At 40.1% G+C, this 21,829-nt stretch overlaps 1 protein-coding gene across 1 annotated transcript in view; it reads left to right on the plus strand.

Moving 5' to 3' along the window:
• Grd (gamma-aminobutyric acid type A receptor subunit Grd) overlaps nt 1–21,829 on the plus strand; it is a 161,522-nt gene that overhangs the window by 111,022 nt on the left and 28,671 nt on the right. Inside the window, exon 6 of the mRNA XM_083119073.1 lies at nt 14,392–14,474. Coding sequence (XP_082975199.1) covers nt 14,392–14,474 — 83 coding nt within the window. The remainder of the gene's footprint in view (nt 1–14,391; nt 14,475–21,829) is intronic.

Below are 21,829 nucleotides of genomic sequence, written 5' to 3' on the forward strand. Positions count from 1 at the left end.
ATCTCATTTTTGGAATTTTGAAAACACTTTCGAATAAATGGTAGAATATGAAAACGTGAAATGCTGATCTGGTTCTGATATTCTGACCTCATATTTTCTGTTTATTCCTTTGAAATTAACTGAATTGTACTACTGTTATCGAGTAACAAAATAATAATCTTATTTGCCTTAATTTGAAACGAACGATGACAATTTACATAAAGAGAGGACGGTGTCTCTCCACGACGGTTATGGTTTTGTCGTCTGTTTCGTAAGACTAATCCAAAGTGAAAAAATCTGAAAGGTGCTTCAATTCCTCTTTAAGAAGTTATCGGTCATCTTGACTTCTCTCGGTTATTCACTACGTCATTAATTCCGACAAGGCATTTCTCCCCGGTGGGATTCGGAGCTCCTTCCGTTCGACCCTTGTCGGCAGATTCCGACAATGAGCGCGTTCCATCGCCGTGGAGTCCCTTTGTGGATCCCCGCTTCAATCTGGAAGGGAAGGAGCCCTTCATTCAGGGGAACTATTCCGCTCGGAGCCCCGGTAATTAAGGCTGGAGGTGAAGTGGAAAACGAACCAGATTACAAATTCCAAGTTGTCGAAGAATCCTTGCTATTCGTTCCCCGGACTCTTGTTCGTCTTCATAATCGAGACATCATCCTCGAACGATTCGGAAAGAAAATGTTCAAACTCGTGAAGATATATTTAATTCACTGAGCGTAATAAATTCGCTAATTAACCCCAGGTTGTAAACAGTTTGCTATGCAGGAATGACCACAATATTCAGGCCTGTAGCGAGAGGCAGGCTAGGGGGCCTGAATGTTAGAGCGCCATTCACAGACGGCGGCAACGAAATCCTTTTTTATAGACAAAAATGTCACAATATACGACGGAGAAATTTATACTTGGCAGTGTAACATTGCTAGAATTTTCTGTTTCCCAAAGTAGTAATAATAGTATCCTACCTTTTTAAAGATGTACTTCAGTTACTAAAGTAAAGGGAAAAAAGTAAAGTGCTCCCCTGTGCTTTGCACCACGCCGTGAAGGCGTATAGTGGGTGTGCAGTTAGAACCCCACACTATCTTGATCACGGCCGAAGGTGGGGGCTAATGTGATCAGTACCACGCCTCTGACCGCCTTTAGCCCCCAGAGTTTCCTCCAGGTACCCACTTTATACGACGCTGGGTGGGCGCCGGAAACGCTTGAACAGGTGAGAAAAATCCCGGTTCTCCCCCGCAGACATAACTTAAATATTCTTAAATATGCTAAACTTAGAAAAAAAATCAGAAATCCGAAACTATGGATTTTAAATACAACCTATATCATTTTTAATGAGTTTTAATTTGTTTCCTCATTTAAAAATTTGTAGGATGTAAACGGAGGGGGGGGGGGGAACCACAATCCTTCTTAGAGTGGCAAAATATCTAGCTACGGGGATAACAATATTATATTGTTACGACGATATCACGGTGTTTGTCAGCAAACTTCCGACATGTAGTTCCCTTCTTATTTTGTACTTTTCTGCATGACGGATAACCATGTTTCGTATATTGCCAAAGTCTTCTAAACATACACTAGATCAGACGATCGTTAATTTACTGCATACTTACTGAAGCCGGACTGTGGCAGAATTCGGTAAGCGCTAAGTTACGTTCTTTCCCGTCCAAGTCGTCAGAGCCGAAAAGCTCCCGAGTAATGCAGTTGCCTCTTTACCCGCCAGATGTCAGTTCGAACATCACCAACCTCCCTATGGAGCGCAGACGTACAGTATGGAAGCAGAAGGCAGGCGCCAAACTTAAACCATAATGGTTTCTTCCTATTTACTACATATTAAATACAAAATGTGGCTTTTATTTTTTAAACATTTTTTTTTGCTCAAATACAGATTTACCGACAAAATGTTAAAGTTGCATTGAGTTTTAGATCTTCTATTGAGTAAACGTTTTGTCTGTAAAGTGAAAGTTGCAATATGGCTGCCTAGTGTAGGGCTACAGTGAGTTGAAGCGTGCAATTGTTAGTCCTCCACCTCTCCCCTCCAACTTCAACTATGCCGCAAATTCGGACTATACCAGCACGCGTTTAGGCGCAGCAGCTGCCGTTTCGGACCAATCCCCGGATGAACGATTAGTCGAATATCCTAACGAAATTCAGTTCATTTCGAACGATAGTACGTAATATGCGTGAACAAAGCATTGCTCGAATTGTTCACATTCCAGTGTGGAGAAAGAGTGAAACACAACTGGTTAATCTGCTCATCGTTGTTTTGATTATAATCTAACGCAAGTGAAATAATAATGGAGCGGCCCCGGCGCCCACCCAGCGTCGAATAACATGGGTACCTGGGGGAAACCCTGGGGGGTAAAGGCGGTCAGGGGCGTGATGCTGATCACATCACCCCCACTCACGACCGGATCAAGAAAGTGTGGGGCGTTACCCCCACACCCCCTATACGCCTTCATGGCGTGGTGCTATGCACAGGGGAACACTTTACCTTTTTTTTTTGTAGTTATATTTTTGTTTACCCGTGCTGAAGGCATGTAAGGAATATTATCCTCAATAGAATTATGTCTTAAGTAAGGAGTGGCTATTTCAGAAGGCTCTCAAGGGTGATCCTACTTCCACGTAGTACACCCTGGACTGCATTATTGGAGACTAACGAGACACGTCTGGGCTCCCTCGTGGGTCCTCTCCGTATGTATTTGCAATTATCCTTCCATCAATTTCATTTTATTCCCTCTCATTCTCGTCCATATTGACCAAAAGTGGCACAAAAAGGAATTTGAAATAAAACAAATCAATTAAAACAATTATAACTGATCGCTTTGCTGACAAAGGGTTGTTATTATTAGGGCTCGTAAGTTGAGGAAAAATCCTTTTTTTCCCTAGTGTCTGAAGACGAGGTCCAACATAATATATGTTCATTTTGGGTCATTGTAGGATAGAAAAAGTTTGGTTTTATTTGTCCTCTTTTGCCTTTTTCTGCGTTTTTGGCTTATTGATCCTTTTTTAGCCTTTTTTAGGTCTTAACGGCTTTTCTTTTGCAACTTCACCTTCTTTCGACTACGTGTTTGCTGCCAATTCTCAGTTCGAATCAACATCAGTTCATCACCTCTAAAACATCATTTCTGTAGTAAAGAAATAAAAAAAGAAATAAGTAAATATATTTGAACCATCCCTGAAACGAGAGAAAAACATTTTTGGACGACTGAAGCAGGTACTGTACAAGATCCTTTAACCGTAACTTGTCTGGAAGGTCGCGCTGTAAGTGGCAACTTTCTCTTGTTTTGAAGCTTTCAGTTTTCCATACCACCATAATTTTGTATTTTTTTATTCATTAAATATGTAATTAAAACTGAAGTAATTAATTAATTTGGATCACATTTATAAATCCTTTTTTCAGTTTTTAGGTCCTTTTTTGATATTTTTAGGTCTTTTTTTTGGCAATTTATAGGTCTTCAACTTCCGAGCCCTAGTCATTATAATCAAGAAATCGGGGTTTCGATTCTCGGCAGAGGTCCAGGCTTGCCCATCCAACTCAAAAACTGTAGATCGAAGTCCTGGTCACGTTATCTACTATGCCAAAAAGTGTACTTGCAGAAACCTTGCCAATGTCGATAGTCCGAGCAGCTATTTACGTAAAATAATTTTTCCCGTTTCAGACTTCCTCCAAAAATCCTGCCGGGTGCTTACGTGCTATTTATCCGTGCGCGACAGGAGACAATGGATGATTGCTTATGTTATCGCGCATTCCGGCCGAGAGAGCATCTCGGTGGACAATCTCTTGGAAGCCAGTCGGGGGTGAAATTCCCTGCGAAGACCTCCTTGTTCTCCCGTCATCGCGTGCAAATATTTATTCGACTGCAACGCCGCGAGCCCTTCCGGACCATTAGGTGCTTTGTTGCGGCTCCGCGAATTGTTTTGCAATATTTTATATTTCATTATCGTCCCTGTGGAACATGTTTGGGTGCATCCCTGTGATTTCATGAGATAATATTCTGTCATTCAGTTTCAGCGAGACGGCTAACTGGATACAACAGCACAGTCGACTGCAGACAGTTGTATTTTTTGTCGCAAAGCGTCATTTCTATTCCAGATTTTTTTTATTTCAGGGTTTAGTTTTCCCAAATCAAATAACTAACGACTAACGACACCAATTCTAGATACGTGATGCATTTTGTACTTGCATCATCCGGTGATTTGTAACTGACAAAAAGAATTTGCAATGCCTGTAGTCTTCAATTACTGTACACAATTACGTAACTAAATACTGCTTTCCAAGGAGTTGAACTAAACACTAGTATGCGTGAGAGAGCTCTCAGACCGAAGCGAGAAGAGACATGTTTCACTTGGAAAGCAACCTTCAGAAAACTGCATTATTTAAGACAAACGAGGGTCTGGAGCCTGGACACACGATCAGCATAATCTTCTGTGTGTGTTTGTAATCTGTGTATTGCCCATATACAGGGTGGTGTTCATATCTCGTTGCTTGGAAAGATGTAAGCATGGTCGACCTCTGTGGCGGAGTGGTTAGCGTAGCGCTCTGCGACGGCAGGGAGTCCGGGGTTTGAATCCCGGCTGGGGCATGGGTGTTCTCTGTGTCTCCTTTCATCAATTTCATCATATCATCTTTTATCCTCATCTTCGTGATTAGCCAAAAGTGGCAGAAAAGCTAAGTAAGATAAACAAAATTAATCAAAGAAGTAAACTGAAAATTTTCCAAATACCATTGATTGATTTGCTTCATTTTACATCGCTTTTTGTGCCACTTTTGGCTAACTGGCGAAGATGGGGATGATTGATATGATGAAATTGATGAATGGACACTCACAAATGCCCAGGCCAGGATTCGAAACCGGGACCCCTGGCGTCATAGCGCGATGTGCTAACCACTCCGTCACGGGACCTCCAAATACCACAACGACCACATGCATTTGCGATTAAACCATCATCATCGTCACGTTTAGCCAAAAGTGGAAGGAAAGCGACCTACAATAAACTAAATGCCAAATATTAGACATTCTCCTCCTCGCGAAGTTATTAAATCCATTTCGGAGCGATCGTGTTCCTCAGCAACCTCCACTAATAATCCAAAGGCTGTGTTGCAACGGGAAACCCGTGTCTTTCCACGTGGTGTGTCCAAATGGCGTGGGGAACCACGTGTAACGGATATCGACTGGCCAGCGACTTCCTACAACTTGGAAAACTTTCCCACACGGATCGTCATGCGAACAATGCCAGTCGATGCGTACTTGCGTGCGCACGTGCTACGCGTGCTCTTCCCCATTAACGTGGAAAATCTTTTCGGTCGGCCCAAAAAAAAATTACAGCCGTCCGCCGAAAATTAACAAGGAATTCCTTTGAAGGACTGAATGCTCACGGCGGGGGTCGGTTTCTTGGAAGCGTCAGAATCTCGCCAGAAAGATTTCATGGTTCCTTGTATATGTAAGAAAAGAAAGAAGTTTCAAATTTGTTACTCTTTCATACAATTTACACAGAAACTTGGTTCATTAAAGTGTTGATGTTTGCCACTTACTCAACAACGTATTCCAATCATTATTCTCTAACCCCTCCCCCCCCCCGAATAATGATGTCGCCTTGTAATCAAGGGATCCTGCCGGGCACATATTTTACGAAACCTACATGGATATCGCCACTGTGGGCGTGGCTTGGAAGCAGCTAATACTAGCATTTTTCTTGCAAGGCAGAACAGATCCTCAGTTCGTTTTTGTTTTTTTATGGCGAACATAGGTTTGGGAAAGAGTGTGCTTTCATAGTTTCTCCTACTTATTGAAGTTTTTTGTGTCAATAGCTTCTGTACGTAGGTTGGAATTCTGGCTACTTACAATTCTCTTTCAATTTCTGTCAGATTAGACATCTTCGGCTTGATGCTGGCCGTCGTTAAGGGAGCCAGGGATATGTAATATATCCAAAATTTCCCTCCCAAACACAGCCTACCTATGTCCCTAGATGCAAGTAGTATTTTTTCCCTTTCTTGTTAGGTGTTTGATGCTGGCATTAATTTTGCATATTTCTTAAATTTTTTGTGCTGGCAATAGTTTTGCGTTTTTGTCGCGTTAGGTCTGTCAGATTTGAGGTTATTAATAACTTCCTCATATGGCATGTAATAATTCAGAAGTGAACGTGGCGAGTGGCGAGACCGTCTTTTTTTATTCTTTGATGCGTAAAGGTGACCTTTTCCAAAGACACCCATATGTTCCACATAGTAAACTAACACGGTGCTGGCGTCTGAAATCTCAGCCAGTATAATCCTCTGTGCTGCTTGTGTTGTCCATGTGCGTTTAGGATTGTCCTCTCATGAATTTCATCATATCAACATTCATCGTCATCATTGTCATTAGCCAAAAATGGCAGAAAAGTGACGTAAAATAAATGAATCAATTTTCCCTTTAACTTCCGGGGTAACTGATGGTCTGTTACGTTGCGTCTTGTACGTACAGTCACGGACACTTCTGGGTTGTTACAACCATATTGACTTGCAGTCATATCATTACAACCTAGAAGTGTCCGTGACTGTACTTTTTACAGTTACATTAACCACCCCAAAATTGCGATATCCGTGTAATTTTTGCAAATACGGTTTCGCCCTCGATTAAAGTCAAGGGCGCCAGCAGGATTTTTCCTCGGGGGGGCATTCACAGAAACTTTTACTACATCTAATACTACTATTATTATTATTACTATTATTAACATTACTATTATTATTGCTATTAATGTTTTTATTATTATTATTACTATTATTACATTACTATTACTAATACTTAAGTTGTTTTTTTAAATTTCATACATTTGTAATTTCTATATTCTATATATCTATATGCAATTTTCATAACTTTATACATAACATTAATTCATGAAGGACAAAAAGCTGTTTTTATAGTTAGATAAATATCTAACTGTAAAATAGACTGTAAGCTTAAATGTAACCCTATTTCAAATAATAATAATAATAATAATAATAGTCGCTGCAACTTACGGGCCTGTAAGTCGCAGAAAACAATACTTTTTTAGTATAAATTATCTCTACAATTTCACCATTCAAATTACATTAACTGTTTCCAGAAATCTCAGGGGAGCAAGTGCCCCCAAACCCTCCCCTGCGGGCGCCCATGATTACAGTGGCTCGGATCCTACAGATACTTAGTTTTCTGGGCTTATGGGGGGGGGAGGGGCGATTTTCAGTTCACTATATCCTCATTAAACTTTTCTGCGCAGTAAGGTGCGCGGAATCCCGATGCTATTGTAAACTCCCCTGATTTGGACTGGTTTGTCGAAACCAAGGACATTTTGAGGCAAAGTAGCACCCGAATGCTTCCATCCGAGTCTCAAGCGGCTCGACGACGAGTGGAAAGTGTGTCAGGGGTTGTATCTCAGGGCGACGGGACAACGTTCGGTTATTGTTTTATCGGAATCCTCACGAAGCCCACCCAAGAGAATAGCGATGAGAGGGCGATTTGTCACGCATCTCCATTGTTGGGTTTTTCTCTCCGGAAACCTCTGCCTCCGTATTCATCACTCCACGGGCATCGATCCCAGGGAGAATAGGAGCCTGTGCTTATCCTCTTCTGAAAGGGAACCGTGATGGCGTCCAAACAACCGTTAAAGCTACACGAGCAGGTAATTGGGTGCCGCTGTCCGTGAAATCGCCCTCGATCTTTCGTTGTTGGATTTCAGGCTACCATTCTGTTGGAAAACGTGTATCTATTAGAGATTACTTTTAACCAAGCTGTCTCCTCTGTGTCAGAGCGCACCGTGTAGTCGAATCGCAATCTCGCTTCCAAAAGTTCGAGTTCTACTCAGGGACATATTTAGGGGCGGAGGGGTGGGGGGTCCGGAGGGTTATTTATTTCCGCCGAATTTACTGGAAAGCAAGGATTATATAGGATCATACGGTTTGCAATGAGAAGATTTATAGCAACACTATTTACAGTATTACATAAAAGTAAAGTTACCCATGCACTTTACACCATGCCTTGAGGTGTATATATAGGAGAAACTTTACTTTTTAATTGTATCTAACTCCCTTTTTGTTATTCAACAAATATTTTTTTTCTTTATCTTTTATACATTAATTTACATTATGTAAATTTTGGACATCTTAACTACACGTAAGCTAGATAATGAATACGTGCTGTTGTATCTCTATTCTCATACCGTATTTTTACCTATTCGTGTAATAACAGCAGTGCTATATTAATTAATTTACATATTATAAATAGACCTATAGCGTATTAATTTAAACATTCATATTATTATTATTTATGGGACGCTTGGTTTCCCTCCCTCTTCGAAATATATTTCTAGATACGTGCCTGGTTCTGGGTTCTGCATGTGTGTGCCTTTCTGAGTAGTTACTTATCTAATCAATACTCATTCTCATTGTTGCAACGAGTTAAAAGTGGTAGTCAAGCAATGTACACTCCTGTTCAGAAGAGTGGCACATTCTTAAACTATTCAGCCCTATAAAGTGTGGCACTTTATGTGAACAGTAGTGTACAGTAAGAAAAACCCAGAAGTTAAAACTCCATGGCGCACGAGTTTTTTGTGGGCCTAAACCTGCCAAGCGCTTGTTGCTACGTCACATAGTCCCAACGCAGCTCTTGCCTGATTTTCTACACCGGAACGACTAGTTCTCCATTGCCCTTGCTTAGCACGCACTATAATTGAGCACGTTTGATTTGGTACGCTTTATGATTATAGAATTATTACCGACTGAGACTACGAATTATGTGCAGGCTTGATGCATTTATGATTAATACAATGATGAATAATGACTCGTTCATTTCTCCCTCGGTTTGTATCCCACTTTAACCACTTTCACTTCAAATAATAATTAATTCCAGTTTTCCCTTCAAAGAAAATGGATTCTATTTTATAATACAGGAAGTACAATGAAGAAATATAAAAAATTTCAGGATATGTACAGTTTGGTTTTTTTTGGTATTTAGTAAATTTCAGTGTAGCTCTGGATACATCCAAATTATATTCTCTCTTTTCCTACGAGCGCGTCATCAAGTCGGAAGTTAGCGTCGCTGCAGCTGACAAAGGACACAAAATTCATAACAAATTCCCACATAGCAAAATCACTGCCACCAGAGTGTGGAACGACCTCCCTAATGACATAAGAAACTCTTCTTCTCTCGGAAATTTCAAATCGAAATTAAGAAAGCATCTTCTGGAGGCAACCTACCAGTACTGAAAACAAGGAAATACAATAAAATGAAACCTTTCTTGATCTAAATTTGTAGGACAAACACCGACCGACTTTTCTGTATTTTGAGTATTTTTGTTATGTGTGTATTCATGCTGTACGTGCATTTTTTACGTTTCTTACAGAATGTGTATTTTTGTGTTTTTTCTCCTTTTGTATTTTTTTATTTTCTTTGGTATTTCGATGTTTTATATTTGCAAACTGTTAGATATTTCAACTAAATTTGTAAAATGTGAAGTAGAGATGGTTACGTGTAAGAAAAGGCTTGTGCCTTAACTTCGCCATCCAAAAGAAGAAGTAAATAAATAAACAAAATAAATAAATAATGTCAGGAGATCGCGCTGGCCATGCGATCGCCCCTCTCTTCACATCTACCTGATAGGATTGAAATTATTAAGATTTCCACCCTAGGAGTGCCAACAAATGACTCATTCATACATAAACACACACAAACCTTTCGAGTTCCTGTACATGCTTTAAAACAGTATGATTCCATCTAACTTATTTAATTTGTTATGGTTTATTTCAAAATCCTAAGAGTTATTTTGTAGAAACCCTGAACAAGTTTGCTATTAACTTGAGATAAACTGTAACTTTAGGCCACGGAAATGCCTTCTTATCAATGGCAGATTCTTCAATATTTCGCAGCTTCTCTTAGCACCAGACAAGGTCTTGGAATCTGAGAAAAGCGTGTCTACGTTTATAAAAAGCGACGCGAGAAACAAAGTGTCGTTTGTTTGTGTCGTTCCCGCTAACAACCAGGGAGACAGCCGAGGGAAGGAAGTGCAAAAGCCCTGAGGGCTGCTCTGGAAGGCGCCTTTGTTTCGGGACGGGAGCACAAAGAGGAGGCCGGTGTTTTGCGGAGGTCCCTGTTGTGGAGCTGAAAGCATGTTTTCAGTCTTTCAGTCCCGAAGGCAGGGCTGCACTTGGGGCTGGCTATTCATTCGTCACGTTCTCTAGCTGGAAAAGAGTAGCACCAAATGGGGTTGCAGCATCTAAGATTGGATAATATTTTAGAAGCTTAATCTGAACATTTTCTGCGTATAATCAGAGAGCTGCAACATTTCGGTAGCCTGTGACGTATCTACCGACATATTAAATCGGTTACGCGTAATGCAGCCAAAACAATAGACTGACCACGATGATGAAATTCTTGATAGAATGGAATCGAGGATACGAACCCAGGATATTCCATTTCACGGCAAGTTAAAGTAACACATTAGAGTTATTAGCAACTGCAGTTAATGTTTCAATGAGATATGGCTCCAGAACTTTAGTGAGGTTATCTATGTAGAATGCAATGCATCTTCAATTCAGCGTCAAACCTTTCCTTGCCTTAGGATAGGTTCTTTCCTCATAAGCGTCGTCGCCTTGTAATCAAGGGGTCCCGGGTTCAATACCCGGTGGAGGCTCATAGAGGTTTGTATCCCACTTTAAACTGTAGGTCCAGTCCCTATTAGCCTTACTGTGCATAAAGTGGACTAAAACACCAATTCAATCAATCAATCAATTTCCTCATAAGCAAAAAGGTTTCAGCACTATCTGTCAATCTGTGTCAGTAATTAATTAATAATTGAAACTCCAACTAAGGCACTAAATTGTGTTCTATTAGACGGATTTGTAGTGGAGTTATTTGTCGCTTTTTCCGGCATGGTTTTGTTCACCTTATATACATTGAATCTGATTGAACACCAAATTTAAGTCGGCTCGGCTGCCGAACGTGTTAAGTAGTCAACTTTCGCTCTCGAGACGGAAGTTCCCGTGTTCGAGCCTCGGCATGGGTGTTCTTTATCAGTGTCCTTTCAACAATTTCGTCATCACTTATACTCATCGTCGTGATTAGTCAAAATTGGAAGGAAGGCAACGCTAAATAACAATAATACAAATACAATACTTTCAATGAGAAGCATTTATGTAAAATATATGTAAAAAAAAATCATTTAGAGACGTAATCATCCTAGGTAATGTTTCTTCTTTGTGTAATTTTCTTTCCTTAGTGACCGCGGGGGCTCAGTCGGTAACGCGTCTGACTACCATGCTCAAGGTCCCAGGTTCGATCCCCGGCCGGTTCAAATCCGGGAACTTTTCTAATGTTGGAAGCGGCCCCGGCGCCCACCCAGCGTCGAATAACATGGGTACCTGGGGGAAACCCAGGGGGTAAAGACGGTCAGGGGCGTGATGCTGATCACATCACCCCTACTCACGACCGGATCAAGAAAGTGTGGGGCGTTACACCCACACCCCCTATACTCCTTCATGGCGTGGTGCTAAGCACAGGGGAACACTTTACCTTTTTTTAAAAAAAATTAATATCCGCTGACCTGAAGCGCCTTGTGCAGTCAAGAAATGCATTGTAAAGTAAAATAATACATGAAATTCATTTAGGAAGAATTTTGACATTAGTATTTCACGATTTTCCACCGTTAGGAAAGCTAGTATTTAGTTCTGTTCATTAGTTATTATTTGGCTACGATACCTGTGTAGATAAGCCATATTGAGACTGTGTAGTGTAACAAATATGCCCGGCAAAACGTAATTACACAAGTGTTGAATTCTACTTCCTAGCTGTTCGCAAATCGTTGCTGTGTAGATACTTACCACTTCACAATGCACATCAGACCCTCTCTTTTAACTGCAAAATATTCTCTCCTCTGATCTCCAACCAGCTGCAAACGTTAGAACGCCACAAGGCAGCATAAAAAAACCTACATTGTATTCACATTAGTTTTCTTCGAAAGATTCCTCACACTGAACAAGAAGTTATTCATGAGTTAATAATCCGTTTCTTGCTGTGCTGAAGACTCGCTGCTTCAGAAGACGAAAAAAATCTTTGGCACCGTCCCTGATTCCTCCTTCTCATTCGAAATTTAAGAAACCGAAATTTCAAGTCACGATTGAATCCATATATTGCATGAGAACCGCTCCTATAGACCTTCTATATTTGAGAACATTCATTGTTTTATCTGCATAATTAAAGAAATGCCATTTGTTTGTATATGTGTGTATCTACTTTGTTCGTAATGATATACAGGGTAATTCAAAATGAATGGTACAAAATGAAACCATACCAGTGACTCATGTAGTAAATTTAATTCACAATTATCGATATAACATGATAGTTTAACTTTCCATGTTTCATCTGGTAACACTGAAACAAAACAAGCTCGTCATCAAAACTGGCTACATCAGCGAAAGGAAAGTCTTATTGTGTGCTAGAATGCAGAAAACCTTTATCGGTAACCGTTGTTCAGAGACATTTCCGTACTAAATTAGCCACAGAAGTACCTCACCATCCGTAGAAACTTGTACAGAGTAACTTGATGAGTTGACCTTTCATGTTATATCGATAATTGTGAAATATATTCATTACAACAGACGCAGGAATGGTTTATTTTTGTACCATTCATATTGAATTACCCTGTATTTAAGAACTTAAGGCTGAGAGGTAAGAATAAAATCGTGTTTTAGAAGTAGATGAAGGAAATAGTTGCCGTTTTAAAATACCAATGTTACAAAACTACCCAAGTAATGAATTTGTGTCTATGAGCTCATTATCACGATTTCAATCTAGAATCAGCTCTAGAGAACAACACGAGACAAATGCTACCATACGGTCTTATCTTCGCTAAAGAAATTCTGGCTTCAAACTCCTCACAGAAACCGGAGGAAACAACTGTGGTATTCTATAACCGTCTAAAATGTAAGACAACGTTACGAAAGACGAACGAAATTTAGTTTTTCTGCATAATTTCTTGTTTTTTTCAGCAACTGCTTTATAAGCAACCACCACGACAATCATGCATGACAGTCGATAACAATTTTGGATTACTGCTTTAGGGTTAATAAAAGAGTAATTTTATTCGCATGAAACTTGTAATATTAGATTGTTTTTTCACATGCAAGAATGAAATATTCATTAGATGTAAGAGGTTTTTTTCAGTCTTCAATCGATAAGTACTTACGAAATTCAGATCTTTTAGGCTTTGAGTTAACAATGTTGTTGAAATAAATTTACATCCCAATGAGCTGTGATGTTTTTCTGAAGGTCTTTATAATGAGAGGAGAGGTGCAGAGGGCAAGAGAGAGAAAGAGAGAGAGAGAAAGGTGTTTTAAAGTCAAATCGTTAGTGATTGATTGATTTGGTTTATTTTACTTCGCTTTTTTGCCACTTTTGGCTAATAGAAAAGATGTGGATGGGTGGTGACATGATTAAATTGATGAAAGGACTGTGTCTAAAAACACCCTTGCCCAGGGTGTTCGAATTCGAACCATGGACCTCTCGCATCGTAGCGTGCAGTTATAACTACTCCACCACGCTGGTCGACCAAAGTCCAATATTATACTCTGTTCCAGGAGTCTGTGGAGCAAGTGAACGAAAGAAAAGTCCTTTGCCCAAGTTAGCGACTCGAGAGGGCTGGCTCTACCAATGATCGTATGGAAGGAAAGGGATTGAATGCAGTTGACAACGCGACTGCAGCTACCAACCGTTTGCAGCAGCGCGTAGAAATGTTATTCATCTGTGAGAGCAAAAGTTATAACATACGCTGTTGTATCGAATTAGTGTTACGTTATCACTTTTCTGCAGTTCTGGATAATCGCCACAATGGTAATGAGGATAATAGTGATGTCAATCACAGAACCTTTCTGTTTTCTATTTGTTATTTTACGTCGCCTTTCTATCTCTTTGGTTAAGTGCAACTATGAGGATTAATGAACACAGAAAATGCATGATAGGACAATCACAATGATACACCCATGCCTCGACGACGGGATCTTTGGCCTCGCAGCGCTTGACGCTGCTACACCATCATCCAGCACTATTGAGTCCAAAGGGAAGTATTGACATTGTGATAATTGTTTGCTATGACTGTCTGTAATTCTTAAAACTGTGAATTTTTCAAAATATGATATTGCAAGTGTCTTTTTTGATTAATCCATTTGGTTCCAGTTGCAATTATGATTAGCATGTTGAAGCAAATTATCATTTCACAGATGACAGGACAAATGCAAGGAAACCTCAATGAACATAATTAGAAACATGTATTTGCCAAATACGTATTTATGAAATGCAAATGCTATTTAATTGATTCTCTCATGAACATGATAAAGTTTAATACCTTGTAATGCAGCGTATGATTAATTGGATTATTTATAAATGCAATAACTATTATTTTTCTAGACTGACAATAAAGGCGGGCTGCCCGATGAACCTGGAAGATTTCCCGATGGACACTCAGCGATGCCCACTCAAGTTTGGAAGTTGTGAGTATGAGTTCCCCGCCGGAGGAATTTTGTTTACTCTCTCAAGAAACTCTGTGTTTAAGCTAATAATCACAAGGAATTGTCCTTCGTTTATTTTTCACTTAAAAATTTTGTGAATTTACATCTACATGCTAGCATATTCGTTGTCAATGGTTGTGACAACTATAATTTAATTAGTTTGAATGTGTTATCCCTTGACTTAAAATGCTATGTTAACATATACTGTACATTGATATGCTCGATTGGGTGCTTTACAATTGTAAATTGAACAGTAAGCTGGTTACTTTTCATCATTTTTGTGCAGGATACTTGAACATTGACAAATTAATTGATATGGAAATCATAGGAAACACACATTTGCATTGTGCCATGCTATGCTTCGTTAGGTGCTATACTAAGCAATTCGCCATGGAAATGAGTCAAATTTTCACTTTCTATCAAAGAGTTCATTTTTCTGTGTCGGGAACTAACCAGTGGTGGTGCTAGGCTTTCAAATAATCGTGGGGGGGGGGGTCGCTGGATGACTTTCAAATATTTGCGGGTGAACCGCTGGATGACTTTTAAAAATTTGGAGGTGGGCGGCTTGATGACTTTCAAACATTTTGAGAGGGTCGTTGAATGACTTTCGAAGATTGAAATCTTCCAAGAAAAATATTTTTTTGAAGTTCATATTATTATTGGGTTATCCAGACACGATTTTTTAAATTAAAATAGTAGAAAGTTTAGATATTGGAGTAAAACTTATACGAATTGAAAAGTTGCGTTAAAAATGTGTTACGGTTTAGTTGTAACTTCCACGATGCAGGGGTTAGAAGAATGCGCTACGAATCTACAGATCTGATTCTTGTAAGTTTTTCCATCATTATCTTTACACTTTAATTGCACTTTTATCTCAAAATGTGTCAACTACATTTTTACAGGACCATAGGTTGGGCAGCCTGAGTTTGTATGAGCCACTCTGGCCCATCCTTCGCGCCGCCCCTTAAACTAACTGACTTAATAATACATTTACTTTCATTTTCAATAAATTGATAGTTTGATTCGCTACATTTGAATCTGGATACAAAAAATAGGCTTTATTTAATATCTGCATGGTTGTGTTATCAAATTTGAGAAAATACTGGTAGCCCTGTACAGTCTGTGAAATACTTTCCACATCGCTTGTGCTCTTTTTATGTTGAGGGAAATCGCCCTGGATTTCATGTAAGGGCTCCGTCGTTCTTGGAACATAAGACTTTGGAGGAAGGACGAGACTTTACGGCTGACAAGTCCTTGACGAAGCCATTCTCGCAATTAGAGCAGGCTTTAAATATGGTCGCCTTCTTTATTAGCAGCCTCGGTGGATTCATGTCAGGGTCTGGACGCTGAACGACTCCAATAACTTTTATTTCGGAGACAGTTGCTATGCGGAAACCATTGAGAAGTCCATCGTCGTGTCCAATGGCCTCTTCCCCTCCTTTTCTTTTAGAATTCTTTGTTTTTCGCCGAAGTAGTCTTATGAAACGAAGTTGGGCCGTTTGTAAAATTCTGACATTAAATGGCTGTCTTGCGTTCGCAGCGTGTTCAAGAGTTGCGGGAAATGGGATGCCTCCTAGTGCCATCGTGTACATTCCTTTACTAAGTTTTACCCCCACCCCCCTCCTCTCTCCCCTCGGCGGTTCAATTAAAAGTTGTAGATGTTCTGCAGCCAAGCGTGACTGAAATGTTTGGATAGACAGGACAATGCTACTGCAGTAAAACTGCATGCGTTAAAAAATTTCATGTGAATTTCTATTTTGCATATTTTTTTTTAGGATTTTACGGGATTTGTGTACGAATATTTTACAAATTTTAGTGCATATAAATTAAAGTTAAACGTTACTTTAAACTGCTCTGGACAGTGGCGTGCACATGGCCGTATATATACAGAAATAATTATAGTTTAATGTTTACTATATACGTTTTTTTATTAATAAGCAATTTTAAATTATAACCAATAACATTTTCTCTTCGAACAAAATGGATATGAATATCAGCTTGATACAGACCTACAATATATTAACCATAACAATTTTGTTTTTTACATTTAACTTTATTAGTGTCATGTTTTTATTTTTAAAACCTAATTCTTGTGTGCGTGTGATATTAGCATAACTTTCCAAACCTTTTCAATTAATGGTGCCATGCCCAATTTCGAGTTATTTGATTACACAATTACTCAATGCTTAATAAACCAATTCAAATGATTTCGGCCCCTTATATACGGCCATGGGTGTGCTCTAGGGTATATGTAGTGGTCCTCCCTCCGTTTTGACCAGGTAGTTCAAATGCTGAGGAACAATGATAAAAATACGGGACTGACTGCTAGAAAACACATGACATAACATCCCTTTCAAAAATCGTCGGCACGCCGTTGATCTTGCTGGGCATACCCAATGCAGTGAAGTCACACTAGTAAACATGTTTAGGGAATCAACCTTCTCACTCTGTACTTTTAAGGAATGAAATATGTCTCACGGAAAAATTACCAGGTAGATGGTCGATCTCGCTACTTCTTGCAGAAAATCTCAAATTGCTGTCTCTTTGTCGAGTTCATAACAGGCTCAAACAGGAAACATGTCTCGTCCATTCTCCGCTGCATGAAGTCATCATCCTGGTTGTCTTCCTCAGCTCTTCCCTTCCTGCTTCCGGGGTATTTCCGTCTCCTCTCCCGAGGAATGCTTCATTCGAGAGGCCTGCGTCAGGATTCATCCCGACGAGTGGGTCGGCTGCGTCAGCAAGAACGGGGAGAGAATATCAGCCTCCTTCAGGTTCAGTCATTTCATGGGGACGGGCAGGGAGTTGGGGGGAGGACTTCTTTTGTTGTTAAACCACTTTTCTCTGGGATTTTGCTTGCTTCAACAACCAACATAATTTGAAATGAATGTCGTTGTCCTTCAAGTAAAAGAATCTAAATATGCACGAAATAACCCATGATGGTTTTACTCCAATTTTTTTCCCTCTTCGTTTTGCTACACGTTAGATAAGAGCTGCAAGATTGGTTTACCCAGATATTTCAATGTGGAGGATTTGGAGAACATGTTTAAGGGGTGTGAAAGTAAATTAGCACAAAAATGATCACAATGTTCGTGTAAAATTGGTTTACCCAGATATTTCAAAATGAAGGATTTGGAGAACATGTTTAAGGGTGTGTTAAAGTAAATTTAGCACAAAAAATGATTACAATGTTCGCAGAAAATTCTAAGGCGTGTCGCAGGTATTGTTAGGGGTGTTTTTGGATATTGAGAAAATGTGGATAAATCGCAAGTACCTCTCCTTCGATTTTCTGTTATTCTAGATTATTTACAACGATAAGTGACTGGTGCTTTGATGATTTGGTGTTTTTGTTTGCTTTACTTTGCTTTTCTGCCACTTTCGGCTAATCGCGATGGTAAGGATGGGTGATGGATGATATGATTAAAGTCATAATGGGACATTCACAAAAAACACCCATGCCTGGATTCTAAATCGGGACCCTTGGTGTCGCAAAGAAACATGCGTCTTTTACTCAGAATTCGAACGCTTAACACTTGTTTGTCAGGAGATGTGATAATATGGGTGAGTGCAATGGTCGTTTTGCACTCAAACCCTATACTCTTTCACACAATGCAGCTCTCGATGAGTTTCAACAAACTCAGTTGCGAAGTAAAAGCCGTAGGAAAAACATCGCTCTCGCGTTACAATGTTTCCAAGGGTATGTCTGTTTTTGTCGGTTGTTTCTATTAGCTTGTTTGTATATCCAGTAACGGCGCTGATCAACTCTCTCCCTCTCTCTCACACACGTTCTACAGTACGTTAGACAACATGCTGTGTATCCGATGCTCATTTGTTTCGTCCCGCCAGGAACTTTCGGTGCCTTGCGACTCGAAAATACCAGATGTCAGTCGAAGACAATTCAACTGATCCCTGATTCCTAGTTTCCCAGCCGCCAGTTGGAAATGCGATCGGTATAACTGCTCTCGAAATACAAACCACGTGATCTTGTTTGCTCGCAGGCAACCCCACCTCGGGCGATGTGACTACTGGCGAGAGACGCCGCCGCTTAGACAAGCGACTGTCAAATTGCAACCAGTAATTGATGATGTGGTCGAGGAAAATGCCGCAAATGTGATGATTACTCTCTCTGCTCGATGACGCTGCAAGGATTTGTAATGATATGTGGAAAAAATTCAGATGGAATGATCAGCACGGCTCTCCAGCTTTACAAACACTATATGAAGTTCTCATAATAAACTGATTGTAATCCGATGACCTTCCCCACGCAGCGGTCACCAGTGTGCCTCATGACGCTTCGGCGTTGATTGATGATTCTGCTAATGTCGACCGGCAGCCTCTGCAACGAAGCATGTTGTGTTGCAGTTTACGAACGAAGGAGTGTGCCACATAACAACCTATAGAAAACACGATCAATCATCCTCGCTCCGTGCATTGGTTACACTCTGAAACTGGTGATCAGCCATGTAAGATGTTGACTTTTATCATCCTAATAAAATTATTTCACTTACACGTGAATTTCAGAACTTTTATTTATTATTCTCACCCCGTGTGCAGTGCAGTAGCTCTATCCCGGGAATCTCTGGAGCAAAGCCGCGCATAACGCTAGAGAAGGGGAGAAGGCGAGTGGGCGGAGCGAAGCAGTACGCGCTTTCACCCTCCACGCACTCCCGTTCCCTCGAACGTGTTCATTGGTCGAACCCTCTCGAGTCACTACTTGCTCAGAGACTTACTCTCGTTCGCTCGCTACAGAGATTTCCAGGACAGAGTATAGACGATCGAGGCGAGATTGATACGAGAACTACACTTGAGATTTCATTTCAGACAACATCAAAGGCGAGAGAGACATTTTCAACTGTAAACGAGACGAAAACGGTCAGACGAAGTAGAGTAAGGGTCTTCGAACCCATTTCATCAATTCATAATTCATCCTCATCGTCGTGATTAATCCATGAGGTAGAAAATGACGTAAAGTAACAAACACTGGAAAAATGGGTGACCTGCCATGAAGGCCCTCAAATGTCAACCTGCCTTCCATGTGGTACACACTGGGCTGCGTTTTCCCGGTCTGACGCGAGACTAGAACCTGGGCCTACAGTGAGGATAATTCCCTGTATTTCCTGTACTGTGTCGTCCATATGTGTTTGTGGTTGTCCCTTATTCCATCTCGCCTTATCACCGTTCATCCGCAGCGCAAAATAAAGTAAAAGCGAAGTTAGGTAACCTAAATGAAATCAGACTAGAAAAAATTACCCTTGCCTAATTTAGAGTATAGAGGAAGGGCCGCAGCAGCTCAACAATAGAGCCTGCAATTTAATTCATGGTTATCATGTGAACATTTGCCAAATTCCTTTCCTTATTGGAAGACATTTCTTGAGTTTTCGGAAGACTTTAGTATAATTTCAATAGAATTTTTAACTCGTACTCACTAACAAAGTAAGTACGTCTCACATTAGATTTTACACAACCCTCGCACATCCATCGACAATTACTGAGTGAAGAATTAGTTGATACGGTCCAGAACCTAGCTGCAGAGTACACGTATTGATCTTTAGGTAATGAACTTCCTTCAAGAACCAAGGCTGAGCTATCACTTTCTTTCTTGTAGTAGAAATCTCCCTTTGAAATGGAAAGTGAAGAATGATTCTGTTCCTCTTTTTCTTACCCCTGTTCTCAATATTCTTGGCCCATGAGAGACCGCCAAAATTAAAGATCATAAGACGAAAACCTTTTCTCCAAATTACTATGGTGATCATCGGTGGCGCACTGAGGGCCAAATACAGATTGAAAAAGACCAGTTCGAAAGAAATATTATTTCTACCTGGCTAACAGACTTGTAAGGAGGGGTGTGAGTGGATGGTAGAATGCATTAGATAACATGTGTCCACGTAGAATACTCGTACCTAGCAGTTCGGCAACAAACTTCGCAATGCAAAAACAAGTTTCGCTAAGTAAATGAAACAATATACTCATATTTTGTGTGTTTTAGTTTTTGATTCTCAGCCCCTCTAGATAAATATAAATATATATATATATACACAGTCTGTCACAAAAAAAAATAGCATCACTCTTAAACATTGCATGTTTGAGACTTATTTCATAACACAATGATTTTTTTTACATGTCAACTGCAAGCTTGAAGTCTGAAGTGCATCAAAACACTCTTTGGTCTGCTACAGTAGCTTAGATTACCTCCGTTTGGAGTATCTTTACTCAAATAGCAAATGCTGGCCACACAGTGTTGTTTCACTCTTTGTTTGCGGCAGTGGAAAATGATTGTTTCTCTGCAGGAAGTTTGTTATTGACGGTTTGCAAGTATGGAACAGTGTTTTATTAACAACAAAAGCTGTTTAAGTTTCTCACTATTCTTGCAAGTTGCGAAATATGGGGAAAGTGTTTGACACAAGTTCCCGTAAGCAAGGGAGAATCCTGTCCTTGCGATGCGAGGCCTACACAAATAGACAAATTGCAAAAAAACAGGGAATGCATCATACTACTGCTGGTAGAATACTACAGAAGCAAGAAATGCATGGTGTCTCTTCTCTGCAAGAACGGTGTGCAGAAGAAGGAAAACAACTGCAAGCTTGGATGGGGAAATCATTTGCTTGGCTTTATCGGATAGATCTTCCAGCTGCAGGGAAGTTGCAGTGAGTCTCTCATGTAATGCAGGTTACAGTCATCGGGAGATGCGGCGATGACAAAACAAAATAATAAAAATATTGTTTATTAAATATTTTAGTGAAGAAGTAAAAAAAGCCAGAATATTCGCATATTTGAGCGAAATTAGTCACGTGACACGATGAAACGGCTAGAAATACGCAAGAGATTCGCTAAGTTTAGCGCATCGAAAGGAGAGCCCAGTTCTACCCCCCGTGCCCAACCGTCTAGCTATGTTTCCTGTTGAGTGCAGTGGCGTCAAGCGGGCCAGGTCATCGTAGCAGGTCTGCGAATCCAAGGTCCTTCGACCGCTTTTCCTCCGCTCTTGAAGGTCTGGTCACAAGACCTTCCTTTCAGCCCCATTGTTTACAAACACGGCAATGTTTTTGTGATGTCATAGAGATGAAACTTCTTAGAATGTCCAGCACTGTAAAGCATGCAACGTTCTTGTTTTTGAGAGAAAAACACATATTGAAGAGCATCGCAACGCAACTTACACAGAATACATGAAAGTAATGGTGCATAGAAAAAAAGCATAAATTTCCCACGGTTAGTGCTGGAAAGAACTGAAAAAAAGCAGTTCTGGATCCATTGTATTTCCTTCATAGTATTTCGAAGGCAATTCGAATTTCGGAGAGAGAAGTTTAACAATTTTTCCATTCTCCGGGGTAGAATTTATTAGAAAG

Source organism: Lepisma saccharinum, chromosome 3 (genome assembly GCF_977018435.1).
Source record: "Lepisma saccharinum chromosome 3, izLepSacc3.1, whole genome shotgun sequence".
NCBI classification, from domain to species: Eukaryota; Metazoa; Arthropoda; class Insecta; order Zygentoma; family Lepismatidae; genus Lepisma; species Lepisma saccharinum.